The sequence below is a fragment of the Zalophus californianus genome, chromosome X, assembly GCF_009762305.2.
Source record: "Zalophus californianus isolate mZalCal1 chromosome X, mZalCal1.pri.v2, whole genome shotgun sequence".
Taxonomy (NCBI): domain Eukaryota; kingdom Metazoa; phylum Chordata; class Mammalia; order Carnivora; family Otariidae; genus Zalophus; species Zalophus californianus.
The window spans coordinates 38,749,015-38,771,557 of NC_045612.1; the positions used below are offsets into that span (position 1 = coordinate 38,749,015).

General features: G+C 39.5%; 1 protein-coding gene and 1 non-coding gene across 5 annotated transcripts in view; one reads left to right on the top strand and one right to left on the bottom strand.

Annotated features, from left to right (window-relative positions):
- Window positions 1-22,543, top strand: part of ACSL4 (acyl-CoA synthetase long chain family member 4) — a 78,406-nt gene that overhangs the window by 45,294 nt on the left and 10,569 nt on the right. For all 4 annotated transcript variants that reach the window (XM_027607498.2, XM_027607501.1, XM_027607499.1 and 1 more), the window contains exons 5-14: window positions 477-586; window positions 702-840; window positions 5,617-5,767; window positions 5,922-6,045; window positions 8,625-8,696; window positions 13,372-13,511; window positions 14,432-14,604; window positions 16,211-16,285; window positions 19,024-19,215; window positions 20,431-20,545. In XM_027607498.2, the coding sequence (XP_027463299.1) occupies window positions 477-586; window positions 702-840; window positions 5,617-5,767; window positions 5,922-6,045; window positions 8,625-8,696; window positions 13,372-13,511; window positions 14,432-14,604; window positions 16,211-16,285; window positions 19,024-19,215; window positions 20,431-20,545 (1,291 nt within the window). The remainder of the gene's footprint in view (window positions 1-476; window positions 587-701; window positions 841-5,616; window positions 5,768-5,921; window positions 6,046-8,624; window positions 8,697-13,371; window positions 13,512-14,431; window positions 14,605-16,210; window positions 16,286-19,023; window positions 19,216-20,430; window positions 20,546-22,543) is intronic.
- TRNAR-CCU lies at window positions 2,434-2,506 on the bottom strand. Its single transcript has one exon. It is a non-coding gene; the product is annotated as a tRNA-Arg (tRNA).

Here is a 22,543-nt window from a genome sequence, read left to right on the forward strand (position 1 = left end):
TCAGCTTGGACATTGGACCCACTAAAAAAACTCCCTAGAAGGAGTGAGGACATGATTCTATCTTGAGATCCTCAATCTGAAGATTCTCAAGGACTTATTCATTCTTGGTGCTATGACCAATGAAAGAGCGTATCACAGGGTAGTTCTAGGTGGGCTAGCTCTGACTTAAATTAAGAGTTCAGCCAGAAGCTTATTGGCCTTGAGAATCTCGATTGACTAATGTTTGAACAATTATGCACTTCCAGTATTCCTGGGTTTCCTCAGGTTTAGGATGTTAGAATCCTGAGAATTTGTAAGGAACATTTGGGGCTACTGGGAAGTTTCAGGCAACATTTAAAGGTAATAGCAGAGATTATGAAATCCAACGACATTATAAAATGCTTTGCATCCATGAGTGTACCCGTCACAAAAGGCTAACTTAATATAGCTCATAAATGTTTATCATTTAACATATGTGTTTATTTTTTATTATGTAGTTGTGACTTTATATGCCACGCTTGGCAAAGAAGCTGTAGTTCATGGGTTAAATGAATCTGAGGCTACCTACCTGATTACTAGTGTTGAACTTCTGGAAAGTAAACTTAAGGTAAATCAGAATTTTTCTTTGAATTCATGGTAGTGTTCTCTGACAGGAGAATGTCCAATGATAGAGTTCATTACAGGCCCACATGTAATAGCTGGATCTTTTTTCTGCTCAACAGACTGCATTGTCAGATATCAGTTGTGTTAAACATATCATTTATGTGGACAATAAGACTATCAATAAAGCAGAATACCCCGAAGGATTTGAGATTCATAGCATGCAATCAGTAGAAGAATTGGGATCCAAGCCAGAAAACAGTAAGTAAAGCAGTGGAAACAAAATTTATTCATCTATTTAAGGTTTATTTCAGTAGGTTAGGAAAAGAAGTAATGCAAATGAAAACCGTAAAATTCTTTGATGTAAAAAAAATTTTTAATGTTTAAACTATCAAGACCATATATGATTGATTTTTCTCTCCTTTTCTCCTCAAAGGTAACCACTGTTTTAAAATTTACTAAATAGTTAATGTATTCAATGGTTCAGGCTTATGGTAGTCTGAACTTTTTTCAAGTAACCCGTTGTAACTTTCCTACCTGGACCCCAGGTAAAGAGAAGATCTCAGGCCTTCCATTCAGTAACCTTTTTTTTTTTTTTTAATGCTTAATACTAGTGATTTTAATGATGTCTCAGAGGATGCAGAAAGCTGTTGGCCAAGCTCATGCTCCGATTTATTCTACCACTGAGGTGGTATTTGGTATTTCATTTGAAACCAGTAGATGCGCCTTGTGGCAAAATGTCAGTTGGCCATCAGGACAGAGGGTTGAGGAAATTAAAGACTCCGTTTCAATAATTTCTTTCTTCCCGTCTAATGTGAAGATCGCGATAGTCTACTAGATGAGGAAAGGATTCACTTTGGTAGGAGAAAACGTTGCTTGAACCCCTGTTCAGCTTCTGAGTATTTGCCCATTAGGGACTGAACACATTTGCACTGAGCAAGATTGACTGTACAGTGCTTTACCCAGCGTGGAGAATGGCACAGAGTCTGAGCTTTCACGCCACTTGGAAGCAAACAAGTGAGCCAGCCACAGCTTCTTGGAGGCCTGAGACTCCTGGGTCAGAGGTGAAGGACAGTTTTTTTATTCATGGCGAAAGCAGCAGCCAGGCAGTCAGCATCTGTGTTGCTTCCCCGCGCTCCGGTTTCCACAGGGCAGTGGGAAGAGGGTTGGGATGATACCTGTACCCGCAGCGAGTCATGTTACATGAGAGCGGCCGTGAGATGAGGGAGCCCAAAGCTCGTAGAGAGGGTAGTATGACTGCCCTTTGCCCTGGAGAGAGAGAGAGAGAGATTATTTCTATTGTACTGGACAGGAAGCACATTTACTCTTTTGCTCTGGAGGTAGATGCTATCTCCACCTTCCAAGGTTGTTTAGAACCTGGTCACTGCCTCTGTTCACAAGATTGTGCAGAAAGAAACTCAAGAGACCCATGGAGAATTGTCTCTCAACACCAGACAGACACTGCAAGATTGAGGTCACCTGGGAGGTCCTTATCAGTAGTGATCTGTTGCCAATTCTGTTGATTCGCCAAAGGATTTTGGTATGAAACTATGGGGGTATTAGTCCTCATAATTTTGTGTAAGCAAGAACCGGATAGACCACATAGCCCGCCTAGTTCCATTTATCTCTACAGTAATGAGACACATGTATTTTTTGATGATACTTTACCTTAGTTGATAGTTATGATAACAAGTGAAGCGTCCCATTTTGTCCTTGGACTGAGAAGAGCTTAACATATCTACTGCTGGCTGCTTCCATTAATCATCAGAGAAAGGATGCAGTTCTTATTTGCTTCATTCTATAAACTGGCAGTAGATATCTTTGTTTAAGTTGTATTTATTTAAGTCACTTCTGCACCCAGCGTGGGACTTGAACTCATGACCCTGAGATCAGGAGTCACATGCTCTTCCAACTGAGCCAGCCAGGCGCCCCGACAGTAGCTATCTTTAAGGAGCATTAGCATGACGCAATTTAAGTATAACTTTATCTTTGGTTATTTCAGTGGTAAATCACACTGCTTAAATTTTTAATTTTAACTGGTCTGTAAAAATACAATTCATTTTTGTAAACTGATTTTTAAAAAATAAAGTTTATTTTGTAGAGCACTTTTAGGTTCCTAGCAAAATTGGGGGGGAAGGTACAGAGGTTTCCCATACACTGCCTGCCTCTACAATGCATAGGCTCCTCCATTTACCAACATCCCCCACCAGAGTGGTACATTTGTTTCAGTTGATGGATCTACTCTGACATCTCATTATCATCCAAAGCCCATAGTTTACATTAGGGTTGACTCTTGGTGTTGTACATTCTGAGGGTTTGGACACATGTATAATCATTACATCACCATTATAGTACCTCCACTACAGTCTCCCCATCGTAGTGGTACCATTGTAGTACCATAAAGAATATAAACTGATTTTTAAAAATCCACCCATCTTATGAAACATTTATTTAATTCTGGTAATATATCTGTGTATTCTGGAATGGAAAGGAGGTTACTAGGTCACCACAGTACCCCACCTTGAAAATAGAAGCCTCAGTATGCTGTTTAAAATTAGCATGTTAGAATTGTAGAGTGGAAGAAGTCACTGACAGATCAGGTCAACAACAACAACAGCAACGGAACCCAAGGAAACTGAGGGAGATGATGGAGCGAGGTCTGTTATCCTGATCGTGGCAATGGTATCACAGGTGTATGCATATGTTCAAATCACCAAATTGTATATATTAAATATGTGCAGTTCTTTGTATATCAATTATACCTCGGTAAAGCTATTTTACTTTATTTTTTTATTTTTTATTTAAAAAAAAAACCATAGGAACGGTTTAGATAAACATTATCTCTTCTATGTAACACTTGTTAGTCCAGAGTAGATAAATTAACAGAAAAACAAATTTATGTCACATTAAAGTTTTAAAATATTGATATATACAGTGTTTGCTTAGAGTGTGCATCTAGGCACTTAATAAATGGGGAGTTTTGATTTCACTCAACTGTTTGTTAGTATTGTGGAGTGACAAAAAAGTAATGTTGTTAATAACAATTCTCTTTATTGGTAGGCTAGAAGATACTTTCCAAGTAACAATATTTACAGTTTTTCTAATTTGCTTCCTATAACCTGTAACATACCAGTTAAAATAAAAAATTTAAGCAGTGTGATTTACCACTGAAATAACCAAAGATAAAGTTATACTTAAATTGGGTCGTGCTAATGCTCCTTAAAGATAGCTACTGCCAGGGTGCCTGGCTGGCTCAGTTGGAAGAGCATGTGACTCTTGATCTCAGGGTCATGAGTTCGAGTGCCACTGTTCTAATTATATTTATTGAAATGTAATGTGTTGTCTATTTAACCTAAACTTTTTAAGCTCGTGTGTTATGTCTTTTTATTTCATTTTTCCATGAATGCATTTTTATTGTATTTTCCAAAAGTGTCCATCCATAAATTATTAGGTGGGGAGAAAATGTCCTCACCACACATAGTTTGAAAAGCACGACTGTAGCGCAGAGGTTGGTAAATTATAGCCTGCTGTCTGTTTCTGTAAATACAGTTGGACTGGAACACCATCACAATTGTTTAACAAACGTCTATGGCTGAGTAGTTTTGGCAGAGACTGTATGGCCCTCAAAGCCTAAAATATTTACTGTCTGGTCCTTTGCAAAAAGAGTCTGCTGACCCCTGCTCAAGATGGCTGAATCTAATCTGTCAGGAAGACCTCTCTATTTTCTGCTCCCAGTCATTCAGTAAGCAAAGATAGCTCTGGAGCTCAGGACCCTTAAGATGATTAAACAGCCCCCCCTTCAGACAGAGGGCTAGAAGAAGTGAAGTTTAGATACTATCTAGATAATACCTTTGATAGGGAATGGAGAGCTTATAAACCCCTCCACATGGTCTCTCTCAGTATCTGGAAATTCCTGTCTAATTTTGATTCCACAGAATCAAAGTATGATCCAATCCAGACAGGGCAATAAGCACTAAATCTGGAAGACCCAAAAGGGTCCCGAAGCCAGACACATGACAAGTGTTCTGACTACAGGAGTAAGTGAGCAAGTGAGTCAGAGAGAAGGGACCTCTTACGCCATTATTTTTATCTAACTGCACATTCAGTACTTTGAAAAAAAATGATTTCCTGTACAGATCGCAAGAAGCAATGATAAAAACAGTGGAAAGGGTAATTTTGGTGGTGTTCTTTGGATTTTACTTGCTGCTTGGAATCTAATCTTAAAATAGCCTGTTAAATGTATAATGGTTATCTAATTCAGTTTCCATGGTTCAGTTATGGTAAAATAAAATTATTTTTATAAAAAGTTAAGAAAAAGATCAAGTCCAGTGGTTTCCAATCAGGGGTGTGTATGAATGTCACCTGTGGAGCCTTTGCTCCATCCCAGACACAGAATGTTCCGAGCTAGGGACCAGAGATAGAGATGGTATTTTGTTTAAGTTTCACAGGTGATTCTCATGCCCACCAGCTGTTAAGAACCACAGTCAGGTCCAACCATCTCATTTTAAAAAGATGAGAAGACTGAAACCTGAGGAGTTTGCATACAATACTCTGTCCTTTCAATTCTCCACAGTCCTGGATAGCTTTCCGCAACACTAGAAAGGCAGGTGTAGACAGGGATTAGGGTGAGCATCCAGAAAATGGGCCAAATCGAGTTTGAAATTCTCACTACAGGTAACCAGAATTTGATCGCCGTTTTTGTGTTATCAGTAGAGAGTATTTGTTTTACGTAGTTTATCACTATGCAAAAATCTAAAAATCTTGGGGCGCCTGGGTGGCTCAGTCATTAAGCGTCTGCCTTCGGCTCAGGTCATGATCCCGGAGTCCTGGGTTCGAGCCCCGCATCGGGCTCCCTGCTCAGTGGGAAGCCTGCTTCTCCCTCTTCCACTCCCCCTGCTTGTGTTCCCTCTCTCGCTGTCTCTCTCTCTCTGTCAAATAAATAAAATCTTTTAAAAAAAAAATCTAAAAGTCTTCGTCTTTGTGTAGCAATTTTACTTTTAAACTGAAGAAAATGCCGTGCTTTTTTCTTTCATTTAGTGAGCATCCCTCCAAATAGACCGACCCCTTCGGACATGGCTATTGTCATGTATACCAGTGGTTCTACTGGCCGACCTAAGGGAGTGATGATGCACCATAGCAATTTGATAGCCGGAATGACAGGCCAGTGTGAGAGAATTCCTGGACTGGGGTAAGAGAGAGTTATTCCACCTTCTCCTTAGAAATCAGAGCCCATGTTTGGCCTTCTGTAAACTCAATCTATATTAAAATGACAAGGCTATTGATGTTCCTAATTACCGCACCTTTTTAAGAATGGCTAAAATGTTTCTCTCATTTTGTTTTAGACCAAAGGACACATACATTGGCTACTTGCCTTTGGCTCATGTACTAGAATTGACAGCAGAGATATCTTGCTTTACCTATGGCTGTAGGATTGGATATTCTTCTCCACTGACACTCTCTGACCAGGTGACAAGTTTTTCACTATATTGGCGTGATCATATTAAGTTGCATTGTTTGGCTGACAACATTTTGCTGAAACTTGAGATATGTTAATTCTGTGAAAGCTTTCTCCTTGACTTCAAAAAGAGTTTCCATGAGCAAATACGTAGTTGTGGAAAAGAAGCTTGTGGATTTTTTAGCATTGCTTCATCTACATCTTTTTAAACAATTTTGAAACTAACAGTGCATCTTGTCTTTATTCGATTTTGATTCTGGATATAGCTAGGACAGAGAATATAAAGGCTCTGAGCCTTTTGGACGCATTATCCATCAACAGTGGTAGGTTTTGGGGAGGAGATGTGGTGGTAGGATTGGAGCCCGGTTTTACACTGAGTTTTCTCTAGCACTGTGCTGTCGACTGCAGTAGTCCCTAGCCACATACTGAAGTAGAGATAATTAAAATTAGATGAGAAAAATTTCATTTCTCAGTTGCTGTAGCCACATTTCAAGGTCTCAGTAGCTGCATGTCACTGGTGGCTACCCTGTTGGACAGCACAGGTACCAAACATTTCCATCATCGTGGCAAGTTCTATTGCCTATCCAAAGGCAGGCCTCAGCTTTGTGCCCTGAGTCCAGGTTCTCCCTTCTCCCTGCTGTAGGAAGGCCAACAAGTACATGGGCTTTAAGTACATGAGTTAGAGCTAACTCATGTACTTAAAGCCCATTTGAGATTACACATCCAATACCCTACTGATAAATGAGACTTGATCTAGTCAAGTTAAAACAGACCTGTGAATAAGCCTGGGGCTTGGATCGTAAAACAAAATTTTTAGAAAACTTTGTAATGGTAAAAAAAAGAAAAAAAGAAAAATCTGTGATTACATTTCAGTGCACTGTAGTGGGTTTTTCTTATGTTTAGAAATGTTTTCAAAATGTGAAAAACATTTCAATAGGCTTTGAGTGTAATCCCCCCCCCCCCCGCCCTGAGAAGTTCAGAAGTCAAGGACTAGCAACCCTTGTTTTCACTGCCTTTCTGAAAACAGTCACCTCTGTGTAGGGAAGGGGGCAGATGGAGTGAATGCCCCACCTACCTTTTTAATGAACTTTACAAGGAAGAGCCTAAATCTTACCAGGGATCTAAAACCCAGGAATCTCCCTCACATTGGAGATCCGAAAAAGGGGGAAGATTAGAGGCACTGCATGTGAAGCCAGCAGAGAATTGTGATGTCCTAACAAGGGTTCTTGTAATTGTAATAAGACAAGAGAAATGATACCATTACTGAGAGTAATAAAAGTGAGGAAGGGCTCCTTGTGGCTACTGCTACCCTGGAACAGCTCTCCAGAACAAGTGGTCAGCACCACATGGAGGGCAGCTCTTTCTCGAAGGACGTAAGAGCCCATCTTTCTCTCTACAGAGCAGCCCTCCCATGTGTGGTGCGCATGTGCGGGGGTAGGTTTCCACTTGCAAATGTACACGCACTTGCACATACATAAAACAAGTAGTTATTTTATTTTCTTTATCCATCTTAAAGAAAAGGAGGATAAAAGCAATTGAGTTCTACCAGCAGAACCTTCTGTATGACGAGGCTGTGCTACCTGGCAGATCACACTGTTTCTTAAGAGCTGGTTTTCTTCCCACCTGTGTCGGCACAACTAACACAGCCTACATCTAAACTTACAGACTAATGAACTGCATTGTAGCAGGTTCTTATTTTCACTTTTTATTTTTAAATTTTGTTTATTTTTTTAGAGAGGGGGGAACAGAGGGGGAAGAAGAGAGAGAATCTTAAGCAGGCTCCACACCCAGCACGTGAGCCTGACGTGGGGCTCTATCTCACAACCCTAAGACCATGACCTGAGCTGAAATCAGGAGTCGGATGCTTAACCAACAGAGCCACTCAGGCGCCCCAGCAGATTCTTATTTTCATTTCCCTTTTTCAGTGGGCTCCTTTATCATTGTTTCTGCATGCTGATTTGACATTTGAAATCCCAAACAGTTATTTATGTGTATGAGAAGTAAAAGAAAAGAAAACGAAAGAAAGTAGTACGTACACATTGACATATGTATGTGCATATCCCCACATAGTGGTAGTGTCTTCAGTATCTTGTCAACGAAAATGTTATCAAATGAATATTTTTGTATGATGTTAATTGACAGCAGTGACTTTGAGAGGTGGCTTTACCATTTGGCTCATCAAAGAAAGTTAAAAGTATCTTCAACTTTGTTTTAGCGCTCCATCTACCTTAGTTGCGGGCTTCTGTTTTTCCTTTTTTTTCCCTAATGGATGTTTTGTGCTGTGGTCGATATGTCATAAATAGGAATGCTCCATTTACCAAAATATCCCATTCTCCTTCATTCTGAATCAGCATTTCTCCTCTAAAGAAGGCTGAAATGTGCTTGAAGAAATAATCTATGGACTAAAGCACTAAAACATTTACACTTTAGACTTTTGTAGGTTTTGATGGTTCTAACCGATAACTCCCAGAGCAGTAGAAGATCAAATTCCATGTGTAAATTTCTGTCACTGTCATCCTTGATATTCGAATTACAGCATTTTTTGTGAAGGTTGGTTTTCCTGATCCTGTTTACTTTGTCTTTGCTGTAGTCCAGCAAAATTAAAAAAGGAAGCAAAGGAGACTGCACTGTACTGAAGCCTACACTCATGGCGGCTGTTCCGGTGAGTACAGAATGTAAATGTCCTTCGCTGCTAGCACTTGGGCTTTTTTTTCCCCACGATTTTATTTATTTATTTGAGAGAGAGAATGAGATAGAGAGAGCATGAGAGGGGGGAGGGTCGCCGAGCAGGGAGCCCGATGCGGGATTCGATCCCGGGACTCCAGGATCATGACCTGAGCCGAAGGCAGACGCTTAACCAACTGAGCCACCCAGGCGCCCTTGCACTTGGACTTTTTAAACGGTAATACCCTTAGGGATTTGTGTACGGTTTTAAATTTTAATTTTACTGTGTTGAAATTATGGCAGAAGTGTTCATTAGAAGTTTCGGTAAGTATTGGGGAGGATGGGATGGCAAGCTTCTGCAACGTATGCCTGCTAGTGTTGCCGATACTTGAAAATGAGGGGCTGAAAATGACCTGAGTTCAGATCACCTTGTATGAGAATCGGTCATAATGTTTCAAAGGTAGAAGGTTATCCTACAGACTGTTTTTGTTTCATCACAAATTTAAAAAAAACAAAAACTAAAACTGAGGGAACATAGGCCATCCCAGAGAGCTGAAGCAGCATATCCAAGGTATGGAACTGAGTCTCGGATCCGAGCCTCCCGACCCTTATGGTGGATGACCAGGAAAACTGGCCCTGGAGAGAGCTTCCAAAGAGAAAAGATGACTTTTAGATATTTAAAATCCTTATGTGAAATAGTGCCTTTTACGAAAAGGAAGGCATTACAGTTTTTTGGCCTTTTTTTTTTTTTAAAGATTTTATTTATTAGAGAGGAGAGAGAGAGCACAAGCGCGGGGGGTGGGTGGGGGGGGAGGAGCAGAGGGAGAGGGAGAAGCAGACCCCCCACTGAGCCCGGAGCCTGATGCAGGACCCCGGGATCATGACCTGAGCCGAAGGCAGACGCTTAACCGAATGAGCCACCCGAGTGCCCCATTTTTTGGCCTTTTAATAATAAATTCTGAAATATTTAACACAATGTTTCAAACTCACATAGTCAAATATATTCTAGCACTTTTAGGGTTGGAAACTCCAGTGGGACTGTGTATCATGACTTGCTTGTTATTATCAGATTTTAAGTCTTATCCCAATATCTTTCTCAGAACTATTTTCGCACACGGAAAGTCAGAGATTAGATCACGAAGTGTTCAGCCCAAGTTTTCTAAGAATTACAGATGGAAGTTACTTTGCTTATTTTAAGCTTCTAATTACAAAATTACCAAATAACTAAAGAATTAGGATAGGTCAGAGTGGCCTTTGCCTTTTTATTTAGAGGTGCTGTAGAATTCAGCATGTTTAGAAACAGAAAGAAGCTTCTCATTAAAGCGTAAGAAAGTGATGCTAAAGATAGGTTCCAGGCACTGTGCTAAGTGCTTTAAATGGATTATCTCACTTAATTCTCCCTAAGACTCTGCTAGGTGGGTCCTGTTTTTCCGGGTTTATAAAGGAAAAAACTTGCCTGAGGTCACAGAGCCCATACTTGCTAAAGTTCAAGTGTGAACTGAGTCAGTCTTAACTACTATGCTTATCTATTTAAGATTGTTTCGTTTTGGGAAACAGTATTTTGGCTTTATTACCCAAAGTACAGGAATCTCCAGTAAACCCTATCAGAGAACATAGGGAAGGAAAAGGGCCAAGGACTCTAGGAAGTAATGTCTGAACTTAGGCCTAAAGGCCGTTGTCCATTCGTCTTTACTTTGTGTCTTGGAAGGCTAGCTTCTGTGGATGAATTACCAGGGCTTGCTCGCCTTCCGATTTGTGGTTGGGTTCAGCCAATTATTGGCACTCAGGAGAGATCACGGGGCCGGGAGGCAGGGGTGGGGGGTGGGGAAGGGTGTCTGCGTACTTTGCTCCTTCCCTGCTGGGCTGTGGTTTGGGGAAGTTGTCAGGCGCCCATTGGACAGTCTCTTCTTTCCCACTGGCTGTAACCAGGTCTTGCCCAAGGCTATAGTCCTTACCGGGCTCCAGTGACTTCTTCAGGTCTAGGGATAATAAACAATCTCCCATGTTGCTGGTCCACTGATGCTTCACCCAACTTTGTTGGTTCCCTTAGCGCTTCCTACTCCTCTATACATAGGCCTTAAAGTTCAAAAAATATATGCACCTATGAAAACATACATATATTATATATTTATATTTGGCATTTGCATATTATTACATGCTATTATAGTACCTGTGTATTATTAAACATTACTATTAGTTATTAAATTATATAATACATATATATAATAGATGTTAAACTTCTTGTTCAGATAATATATTACTTATATATAGTAGGTACTCAGTAAAAATTATTGATGTAAAATAAATGTTAGTTTCATGATATGACCTATATTTTCCCTATGTAGGTACAGTTTTTCTCTGTTTAACCCTATCAGTTCCTTTTAAAAACTCATTTCATCTATTATTAGAAGATCCAATAAGAGAAGATGCAAAGTGTAATACATTTCAAAATTAAAAATTCCTTAACATTTTCTCAAATTATATTTATTATGCCAATGTTAATATTTGTAGCACTAATTATCATTTAATAGTAGATATTATAGTTTATAATGGATTCTGATTCAGTTAGATTCTATAATTAACAACCTACTCAATTACCCCATATTAATCAGACTTTAGTACATCAGATATAATGGCTAAAACAAATTATTTATATTGGGGTTGAAAAACTACAAGCAGATGAAAACAGCAGCTGTCCTTAATAATTGGATATGATTTTGTTTTATGTGTTTTAAATACATTTTTAGATTTTTACTTAAGTGCTTATTAAATGAGAAAAAATAGCAAAAGAAAAATCTTTTTTACTGAGAATTGGTAGATTCTATTATCTGAGTTAGTTTCTTTCTTGGGTCAGAATAAAAGATCCAGTTGGTATCGTATATTCACAGAGAGAATTTAGAATAAATTCTCCTTGTAAGCAGTGACTCAGTTGAACATCATGTAATTATTAGGTTGAACTAAAGTGTGGCTTAATGTGCTAACAGTAAATCCTACCAACTTGTTGCAACTGTATTGTTTGTGTTCCTTTCTCACTGAGGCCTTTCTGTGCCTATGACTCGTACCTACTGGAAGGAGCAGTGGAGGCAGTTCTCAGACGTCTCTCTCACTCCCATGTTTTTTTTCCCACCCAACATCCCATTCACTTTTTTAAAGAGGGATGGTTCTAGGATGTTAAAGTCCTTTAGGGGAACTTTTGGAATTTCTCAATCACAGATCTAGACAAATATTTCAGTTCTATAATAATGATTCCATCTGGGGAAATGGACAAAAGAATGCTGTACCATGCTTGAATGCTGTGCTGTGCTCTGCACGCCCCCCCCCCCCAGCTTTGTTAAGATACAATTGACGGAACGTTGTGTCAGTTCAGGGTGTACAATGTGATGGTTTTATATATGTATATATTGTGAAATGATTACTGTAATAATATTACTTAACACACCCATCACCTCACATAGTTACCGTGTGTGTCTATGTGTGTATGTGTGATGAGAACATTGAAGACCTACTCTTCTAACAACTTTTGAATATACAGTACAGTCTTGTTAGCTATAGTCACCATGCTGTGCCGTACATTACATCCCCAAGACTTAACTCATCTTCTCCCTATGACGTGGTACCCTTGGACCAACATCTGTCTATTTCCCCCACCCCTAGCTTCCGGCAACCACCAGTCTACTCTCTGTTGCTGAGTTTGGCTCTTAGATTCCACATATAAGTGAGATCATACAGTATTTGTCTTTTTCCGTCTGTCTTATTTCATGTAGCATAATGCAAGAGATGGTTTTGTTGTCTTCATTTGTGAATGGCTCTATTCTGATACCGAAAGAGCCATTCCTAAAGTCATTCATTGTAGCACAACTGAATTTATACTAATTGCTACTTTAAATATTTAAAACCGGGTATTTATAAGTAGATGTGCTTTGTGTGACAATTCTTATTAATTTGTGCTAAGTCATTTCAAGAACACATTTAGTGATACTCTGGGCTTTTTTGCTTGTCTGTTTTGTTTTTTGTATGTTATCTTGGGGGTCACTATATCCCAAACCTAGTCCCACTTTTAATTTTCCAAGGAGCTGTGAGCAAGAATCCTATTCTTTTTTGTTATCTTATTTGTTATTTTGTTATCTTAATTCTTATTTGTTATCTTTTTTGTTATCTTTTTTGTTATCTTTGTTCTCTTGACAGGGAATCAAAATACCTAAATTATAGGGACATAAAACTCTAGAAAACTGTGTAAGTAAACTCTTTTAAGAAGCTCTGTAAATCTCTCTGCCATGCTCTAAGAGTCACAAGGTAGTAGTGACAAAAACACCAGGATTAGATTCAACATAGTTGGGTGTTCTGGTGCTATTTGAAAATAAGTGAATATATTTGAAAGAAAAGAATCAAAGGTTTTTATGTGGGAGGTGAATGAATTATTTACACTCTAGTTAACATTTAAAAAAAAATTTTAGGTAAACTTAGTGTATAGAACTGAAAAACCCCTATACTTGTCCCTCGTCTTTTTGAAATTGTGAACAAGTAAATTCAGTGAAATTAATTATATAATAAAAATATCCATTATACTGAAGACTTTTACCTAAGATGTTGTAAACAAGGTATCTTCAACTAAAGACTGTCTCAGTGTTGGTGTAATTCTTTTCAGATTATTGACTATTTTGCTTACCTTTTAGGAAATCATGGATAGAATTTATAAGAATGTTATGAGCAAAGTCCAAGAGATGAATTATATTCAGAAAACGCTGTTCAAGATAGGGTATGATTACAAATTGGAACAGATCAAAAAGGGATATGATGCACCACTTTGCAATCTGTAAGTACATTTCATAGACTATCTAGTGTGAGCCTTTAGATCTTGTGTGTTTACATCCGGAAGCTGAATAAGTAACTGGGAAGTTAATTTGGGGTGAGCATTGCTGCCATCATCATAAGGTTGTGTTTCTCTTTTACTCACTTCTAACCCTCACTGCTTACACAGTCAGCACAGAGGACCCCGAGCTCCGATCGTGGCAATTTAACAAATTTTAATAATCGAGTAAATATTTAAGACTCATAAAATTTGGTCTTGTGAAGAAAAACTAGACTTTCGAATCAAGACATTTGAGTTTGAAAAGGGTCATGTCCAACTGAAAGTGATACTCAAGATTTTATTCTGCATGAAGTTTTCTAATTTATTGTCTTCTTAAAACAGTATAATAAGCATATGAATATAACAGCTATTTAAAATGTGGTGCTGGGGGAGGTGGAGATGGGAAAACTTTTTTCATTAAGAGAGAGATAAGTCAATAACTAAATGTTCTAAAGAGAGCTGTAATTTATTTTCCTTTGACGACATCATTTTCTTCCATTTACTGTATGTCAAAGCAATTTCCAGACACTGCACTCTTTTTTGCATTTTAAAGAGTTTTTCTGGCGTTTTTAAAAATTAAAGTACAGTGGACACATAACTTTCCCTTAGTTTCAGGCATATCACATAGTGATTCGACCCCTCTGTACGTTATGCTGCACTCACCACAAGTGTAGCTACCATCTGGCATTTTCTGGCATTTTTTTTCAAAGCGTTCTTAGTCGTCACTTTGTTAACCTCTCATTAATTACCACCATGGTTCTCAAACTTAGGTGTCCAGCCAAAGTTGAGCAGTCTTGCTCAGAGCTTATAAATCAGGATGTCACCAAAAATAATGTATGCATGTATTAAAATGATCCCCCTCCCCCCTTTTCCATTTTTTCAAGGTTATTGTTTAAAAAGGTGAAGGCTTTGCTGGGAGGCAGTGTACGCATGATGCTGTCTGGTGGAGCACCACTGTCCCCACAGACACACCGATTCATGAATGTCTGCTTCTGCTGCCCAGTGGGTCAGGGTTATGGACTCACAGAATCGTGCGGTGCTGGGACAGTTACTGAAGGTAAGTATTGGGCAAACCTGAATAGTTTTAGTAACTTTTAATTGAACTATCTTGTGTGCCCTTTATTTTTAAGCCTGGTAAACATTTATGCCATTTTGTCAGTTCTCAGGATTCTGTCACCCTGGGCCTTTAATCTCCTCTCCCTAAATGATTACTTCCTCGGAGAACTGCGCTCTTGGAATAAAGTATCATTTTTATGCTCCCTCTTGAATGTATCTTCCTGCTCTGACTTCTTGTTTGTTTTCTCTTCTGTTAATTTTCATCATCCTATGGCAGTGTTTCTCAACTTCGGCACCACTGAAATTTTGAACCAGATAGTTCTTATTGTTCGGGCTCTCCTGTGCATTATAAGATGTTTAGCAGCTGGATGGGTGGATACCAGGAGTAACTCACCCCTCCCAGTTGTGGCAGTGGAACGACTGGAAACATTACCAAATATCCCCCGAGGGGCAAAATCATCCTGGGTTGGGAAACGCTGGGCATAGTAAGATTTTTTTGGATCATCCCACTTTCACTTTAACTTACTGTGTCCAAACACCGCTTCGTTCTTGGCGAACCAAACTCTCCAGACATCTTTGATCTTGTGCCATTGTACCTGTTGTTGTTTTCCATGATTTCCCACATCTCCATGTACCTGGCTCTGCTCTCCAGACAAGCTGGTCTTCTCACTCTTTCTCATATGGGCTTTCTTGCTCTCACGTCTCTGTATTTTCTGTTCCCTTCTCTTGGAATGCCCTTTTGGCTAACTGGTCACAGCCACCTTTTTATGCCCAACTCTTCAATTAAGTCTTTCCCAATTTTACATTGATCTTTCTGGTCTCCGAGGTACCGTTGTGCTTGCTTCTAGTACCGTGCAGTTGAGTATTTAAATGTGCTCTAAATTGTTTCACATGCAGTTTGGCCCAGGTAGTTTGTTAGCAAGCTCATTGAGGGCACCGTCTCCTTATCCTTTATGTGTTTTCTCTTTTCAATGTTTAATATAATGCTAGGTACATTACTGGCTATCTATAAGTACTTGATTATGGGACGTACTGCTCTCTATCACAAAGGAGAATATCGTCGTCGTCATCATCATCATGATGGTTGGTAATGACGGCTAACGTTTATCAAAAGCTTAGTTTGTGCCCGGGAGTGTTAAGCCCCTTCCACACATCATCTCATTTAATCCCGACAACATACTCCTGTTAAGAAGGAGGTTTTCTTACTATCCCCATGTAATAAATGAGGAAATGGAGGCTTCAGGGGGCTAAGTAATTTGTCCAAGTTACCACAGTGAGTGGTAGAGAAGGAATTCCACTCCAAATCTGTCTTACTGGAATCCGAGGTAGATAATGGCAGAGCCAGCTCTCCTCCTTTACCAGAGGTGTTTGTACTTAATTATCTGAAACATAGCCTGCGAGAAGCAAAAATGATGTGACAACACTGGAATTGATTGCACTGTTGAAATGAAGTTGAAATATCGAAACCCTGACCACGCTTTTCACTGCACTCATGATGGCCTCTCTCTTGTCATCTGTGAGACTCTGGCTCGGACTCCAGTATTCCTGGTCTCACATGGGTCTGCAATGTGGTATGCTAATATCTTTGTTGCTTTTTCCCCTCCTAGTTACTGACTATACTACTGGCAGAGTTGGTGCCCCTCTCATTTGCTGTGAAATTAAGCTAAAAGACTGGCAGGAAGGTAAGAATTTGATGACAAGTTCTACTGGTTCTAGATGTGCTGAAAACCACCTTGAGCCTCAAGATAACCAGTGTTTAAAGTGTTAGGTTGTCTGTGATAGCGAGTGAATCTTTGCTGTTGCTCGTTCCCTGTGCTTTCTTTCTCCTTGGTAACATCTTTAGGTTCCGAAGACGAAAAGAAAATCTCTAGAATCAAGGCATGGTGCTTCTGAACTTGAGAATACTTGATGGTGAAGAGGAAATCATTCTTAGTGGGCCATTCCCTGGGTTTGGAGAAGGAGCCATATCTTTTATCTTTTGAAGCTCCACTTTGCTAGTGAGGAGGGGGCTGGGAAATGAAACCCCCAGATTTTTAGGGGATAGAGTGACTCATCACACACACACACACACACACACACACACACACACACACACACACACACACACACACACACACACACACACACACACACACACACACACACACACACACACACACACACACACACACACACACACACACACACACACCAGTCCCTCAGCTCTTGACCCCAGCAAACGTTTTCACAGTTGAGACTCAATTCTCCAGCTATTAATTTTATTTTTATATGTGACTACAAAGGGAAGCCTGCACTTTACAGACTTTGGCAGTAATCCTTTTTATAAATCAGCTGAAGGCAGAAGTAAACCGGTCTTCCTGATGAAATTGTGAAAAATACTAAATATGTGCATTACCTGCAAAATAATTAACAGCTTGGCCTTGCCAGATAGAGCAAAAGTAATTAAAAAGCTTACAGTTTTAAAAGGGAGTATTCACCTTGGGATACAGCCATAGACTGAAAATTTAAAGGACCAGTTAGTTACCTTCCAGGACAATTCCCCTAGGTTGTTCAAACCCAAGAAAATGAATGGGCTTTATCTCACATAAACTCGAAGTCCCTAAAATTGTTCCTTTTCTGTGACTTTCTTATGATGTGCATTATTGTCGGTGCCCCATGAGCAAATGGCCACTTCTTTTTAAAAACCACATTTAAAATCCAGTTGCATTCCCAAGAGTTTTGCATCTTGGGAATAAGTCCTCCCATGGTCATGCCATTCCAATTCTAGGATGGAAATCTGAAGAGAATATAGGGAATATGGGTCTGGCTGTATTGAGTCTCAGCATCACTATTTTTTTATTAGACGGGTTATTTATGAGGCAATGAAATCAGAGAAACAAGGTGTATCACTACAACTTGGTAAGGCGAATTTTGCCTCTAATTTTTATTTTCTGATTTTCTGGTCTTGTGCCTTAATGTCCATTTGGGGGAGTAGGTCCATTTTTGCAAATGTATTTGGAGTTTTCCTTGCTACGAAGGAAACTTTGCTTTCTGAAATAGGAATGATCTTAATGTTTTACGTACAGTGGGTTTCGTCCAATTCAAATACTGACTAGGTTAAAAATTTTAAGAGCAGCTTTAATTCTTTTAGGACATAAAATCCAATCAACATCTCAGGTTATGAATTCAGATTTTTGTCTGTTTCCCTTAAAGCAAGATTTTTTCAACAATAAATAGATGAGTAGTGGTAAGATATTTTAGTTATTGCCAGTTATTTCAGTGTTCTAACTTTTGAAGTCATGACTGGTCATAGGCCAAGTTAAGAAAATAAAGTTTCCTTCCTGTTTCTCCTAACCTCCCTTTCTCTCTCACTTAGTGGTGTTGCCTTTGGTAGGCACTTCCTACCTGCTCTCTTGTATTAAAACCTTAAGAGAGAGAGGGAGGTGCCTGGGTGGCTCAGTCAGTTAAGCGTCTGCCTCCAGCTCAGGTCATGACCCCAGGGTCCTGGGATCAAGCCCCATGCGGGGCTCCCTGCTCAGTGGGGAGCCTGCTTCTCCCTCCTCCCCCACCACACTCGTGCTCTCTCTCTCGCTCTTTGTCTAAAATAAATAAAATCTTAAAAAAAAAAAAAAGGAGAGAGAGAAACAAACCAAAAGAGACTCTTAACGATAGAGAACAAACAGGGTTGATGGAGGGAAGTGGGTGGGGGATGGGCTAGTTGGGTGATGGGTATTAAAGAGGGCACTTGTGATGAGCACTGGGCATTGTGTGTAAGTGATGAATCACAAAATTCTGCTCCTGAAACCAATACTGCACTGTATGTTACTAACAAAAATTTAGAGATGATGGACTCTGAAAAACAAACTGAAGGTTCTAGAGGGGAGGCGTGTGGGAGGATGGGTTAGCCTGGTGATGGGTATTAAAGAGGGCACGTTCTGCATGGAGCACTGGGTGTTATACGCAAACAATGAATCATGGAACACTACATCAAATACTGATGATGTATTAACATAACATAATAATAAAAAATTTAAATAAAATTTAAAAACAAAAAACAAAACCTCTTTAGAAAAAAATCGGAAATGCATGGATATCAGCATATTAGTAATTTACTTGTAACACCTTCAAATGTTCCGTTTCTTGCGGGTACTTTAGTCTTAACAGAGCTCTATGAAGCCCATTTCTAAGTGTGAAATTTTTTGGTCATTGGGAAAGTTGGACATAGTTGGTGGTTGGTGATTATCACTGAGCCTTCCTTGGTACTTCTGAAATTATAGTGACTCATGATCCTCACATCAATGTGAATAAATATAAACTAATATTCTCCCATAAAGTGATGTAACATTTGACCCACAGAAACATATTAGTATAGGAGTTTTAAGAATGAATACAAGTACATTCTGTGTTAGAACAGTAACTAATTTCATTTAATGACTTTCAGGTGGTTATACAGTTCATGACAAGCCAAACCCCAGAGGCGAAATTGTAATTGGTGGGCAGAATATCTCCATGGGATATTTTAAAAATGAAGAGAAAACGGCAGAGGATTATTCTGTGGATGAAAATGGCCAAAGGTGGTTTTGCACTGGTGACATTGGAGAATTTCATCCTGATGGATGTTTACAGATTATAGGTCAGTGTATTCTCTTTTTGGGAGAAAACAAAGATTGCTCAAAGAGGTATTTTTTTGGTCAACTACACATGGTCCTATATGACCATCTTCTGTAACATACCCTACCTAGAATATCATAGAATACCACAGAATAGAATCCCTCCCCATTTACCTCCGTACTCAGGAAGCAGTGTGGACACATTACTTTACAATAATTACATTATTACTATTTATATAGCCCCAGCTAGCCTCGAACCTCAGAAAATTACAAATCCTCAACAGCAATCCATTCTTCTGAGAATGTCAGTTGGTTTGACACTGCCCTCAGTGAGCCTACTGAAAGAGACTTTTAACTCCAAGAGAGCCCTTATGCTATTCACTTTAAGCAGACAGAACCTAAAATGAAAATTTGCCTAACTAGCTGGGAAGGACCAGTCTGTAGGGTCCCAGTCAGGTCCTTTTCAAGCCATAAAATTTCCTCAGTCATATCTCTGGTGATCCATTAAATCTGTCCCTGAATGTAGTTAGAGATTTCCTGGGAAAAGTGGTTCTTCATCTAGAAGTTAGCTCTGCTGGGGAAACCCCCAGTGAGCATGGCTCAATCTAGAACCAACCCCCTCCCTCCCCTGCTTTTTTTTCTTAATCCTTATTTGCACTGGAATCAAAAGTGGTTTCTGTGGGGATGTAGAGTGGGTTCCCAGGCTAGAGGTAGGCAAGCCGGCATGCGTACGAATGTTGTAAGGCACCTGGTGATTACTCAAGCCAGGCCATCCTGTGCCAGGAGCACTGTCATTTTAACAAGATGAAGTCAAATATGGAAAATGGGGGATTCACATTTATTAACCACGTTCCCTATGCCGGACGTTGTGCTGCATGCTCATATCAGTATCTTTGAAAAAATTAAGGGTCGGAGAGGTCAGCCGACATGCCCAGGCTCACGTGGCTTGTAATGGGCAGAGCTACCATTCAAATCGAATGCTCTGAGATCCTGTTAAGATTATAACAAGATACCGAAGCATTCTGTATGGGGTCTAGCATTTTAGCCAGTACCTCTTCAGCATGGTGTTTTCTTTTTAACTGACGTGTATGGGCGAGCATTATATATAAGAAGATTTTCGAAGAAGTCTCTTGGTCAATCAAGATGAAGGCAGTGAGAGTGAAAGAAAATCAGGGCTGTGCATACCTTAAGAAGGTGGACTGTGGGTGACTTAACATTCCTTATTCTTCATCTTACAGATCGTAAGAAAGATCTGGTGAAATTACAAGCAGGAGAATATGTATCTCTGGGGAAAGTAGAAGCAGCACTCAAGAACTGTCCACTTATAGACAACATCTGTGCGTTTGCCAAAAGGTAATTTTAAAAGTTGCATTTGTGCTTCCTTCTCCTTACAGTAAAAGGACAACTGGAAATCATTTTGATCATCTATAATCATAAGGGAAACACCAACATTTCATCAGCACTGGGGAGTATTACACGTTTCTGAAAGTTAACCAGCTTGAAGATCATTCGAGATGATTGAGACATTTTAACTAATTCTTCGACACCTACTACGTCTTGCTTAATACTTAGCTGTGCCACAAAACTTACTTCATTTAACACCCTTAACAACTAAGTTGTTGATTAATTTTCCTAAGAAGTTCACACAGCTAGTACAAGTTTTCTAAATCAAAAACCTTCGAGATTGGACCATTTCCTTTATGTGGTAATAGGGTTTCTTTTTAGGGGCTTAATCACACCCTTTAAAAATGTAAGTATAAAAAAAAAAAACCCACAGAACATGAAAGTTACCATCTTAACGATTTCTCAGTGTATAGTTGACTAGTGTTATGTATATTCACATCATTCTGCAGTCAGTCTCCGGAACTTTTTCTCTTGCAAAATCAAAACTCTCTAGCTATTAAACAACTCCCCATTTTCCCTGGCCCCAGTCCCTGGCCCCCACCATTCTCCTTCCTGCTTCTGTGAATTTGACTAGTCTAGATACCTCATATAAGTAGAATCATACAGTATTTGTCTTTTTGTGACTGGCTTCCTTCACTCAGCATAATGTCCTCAGGTCTCATCTATATATTGTAGCAGGTGTCAGAATTTCCCTTCCTTTTTCAGACAGAGTAATGTTCCACTGGATGGGGGCACCTGGGTGGCTCAGTTGGTTACAAGTCTGCCTTTGGCTCAGGTCATGATCTCAGGGTCCTGGAATTGAGCCCCGTGTTGGGCTCCCTGCTCAGGAGGGAGTCTGCTTCTCCCTCTTCCTCTGCCCCTCCCTCGGCTTATGCTTGCTCTCTCTCTCTCTCTCTTTCCCTCTTTCATCTTTCTCAAATGAATAAAGTCTTTAAAAAAATGTTCCATTGGGTATACAGACCATATTTTGTGTATCTATTCATCCATCAATGGACAACTTTTGTGGCTTCTACGTCTTGACTGTTGTGAATACTACTGCTATGAACATGGTTATACAGATATTTCTTCAAGATCCTACTTTCAGCTCTTTTGGATATATATCCAGACGTGGGATTGCCAGGTCTTATGGTAGTTCTATATTTATATTTTGAGGAACCGCCATACTGTTTACCACAGCAGCACCGCCACCATTTTTACATTCCTACCAACACTGCACAAGCGTTCACATTTCTCTACATCCTCACCAACATTTGTCTCTGTTTTTTGGTAGGAGTCATCATAATGGGTGTGAAGGGATATCTCCCCGCTAGTGATTAGTGATATGGAGCATTTTTTCATATGCTTGTTGGCTATTTGTGTATGACTGCTAGAGAAATGTCAAGTCCTTTGCTCATTAAAAATTTGTTCTCTCCTCTTTTCAGTTATACAATATAGTGTTATCCACTGTAGTCACCATGTTTTACATTAGACCCTCAAACACTATTTATCTTCTAGCTGAAAGTTTGTACCTTTTACCAACCTGTTCCTGTTTCCCCCAGCCCCTAGCAACCACTTTTCTATTCTGTTTCTATGAGTTTGACTTTTTTTTTTTTTTTTTTTTTAAGATTCCACATGTAAGTGATACCATGCAGTATTTGTCTTTCTCTGTCTGGTTTATTTCACTTAGTGTAATGCCCTCAGGGTTCATCCATGTTGTCACAGATGGCAGAAGTTTCTTTCTCATAGCTGAATGACACTTCCATTGATGAACACAGGTTGTTTCATCTTGGCCTTTGCGACTAATGCTGCAATGAACATGGGAAGGCAGATATCCCTTCAATATCTTTTCATATCCTTTGGATTTATATTTCTTTGTCCAAGCAATTAAATTGCTAGATCATACAGTAATTCTGTTTTTAATTTTTTGAGGGACAGCCACACTGTTTTCTGTAGCAGCTGCGCCAGTTT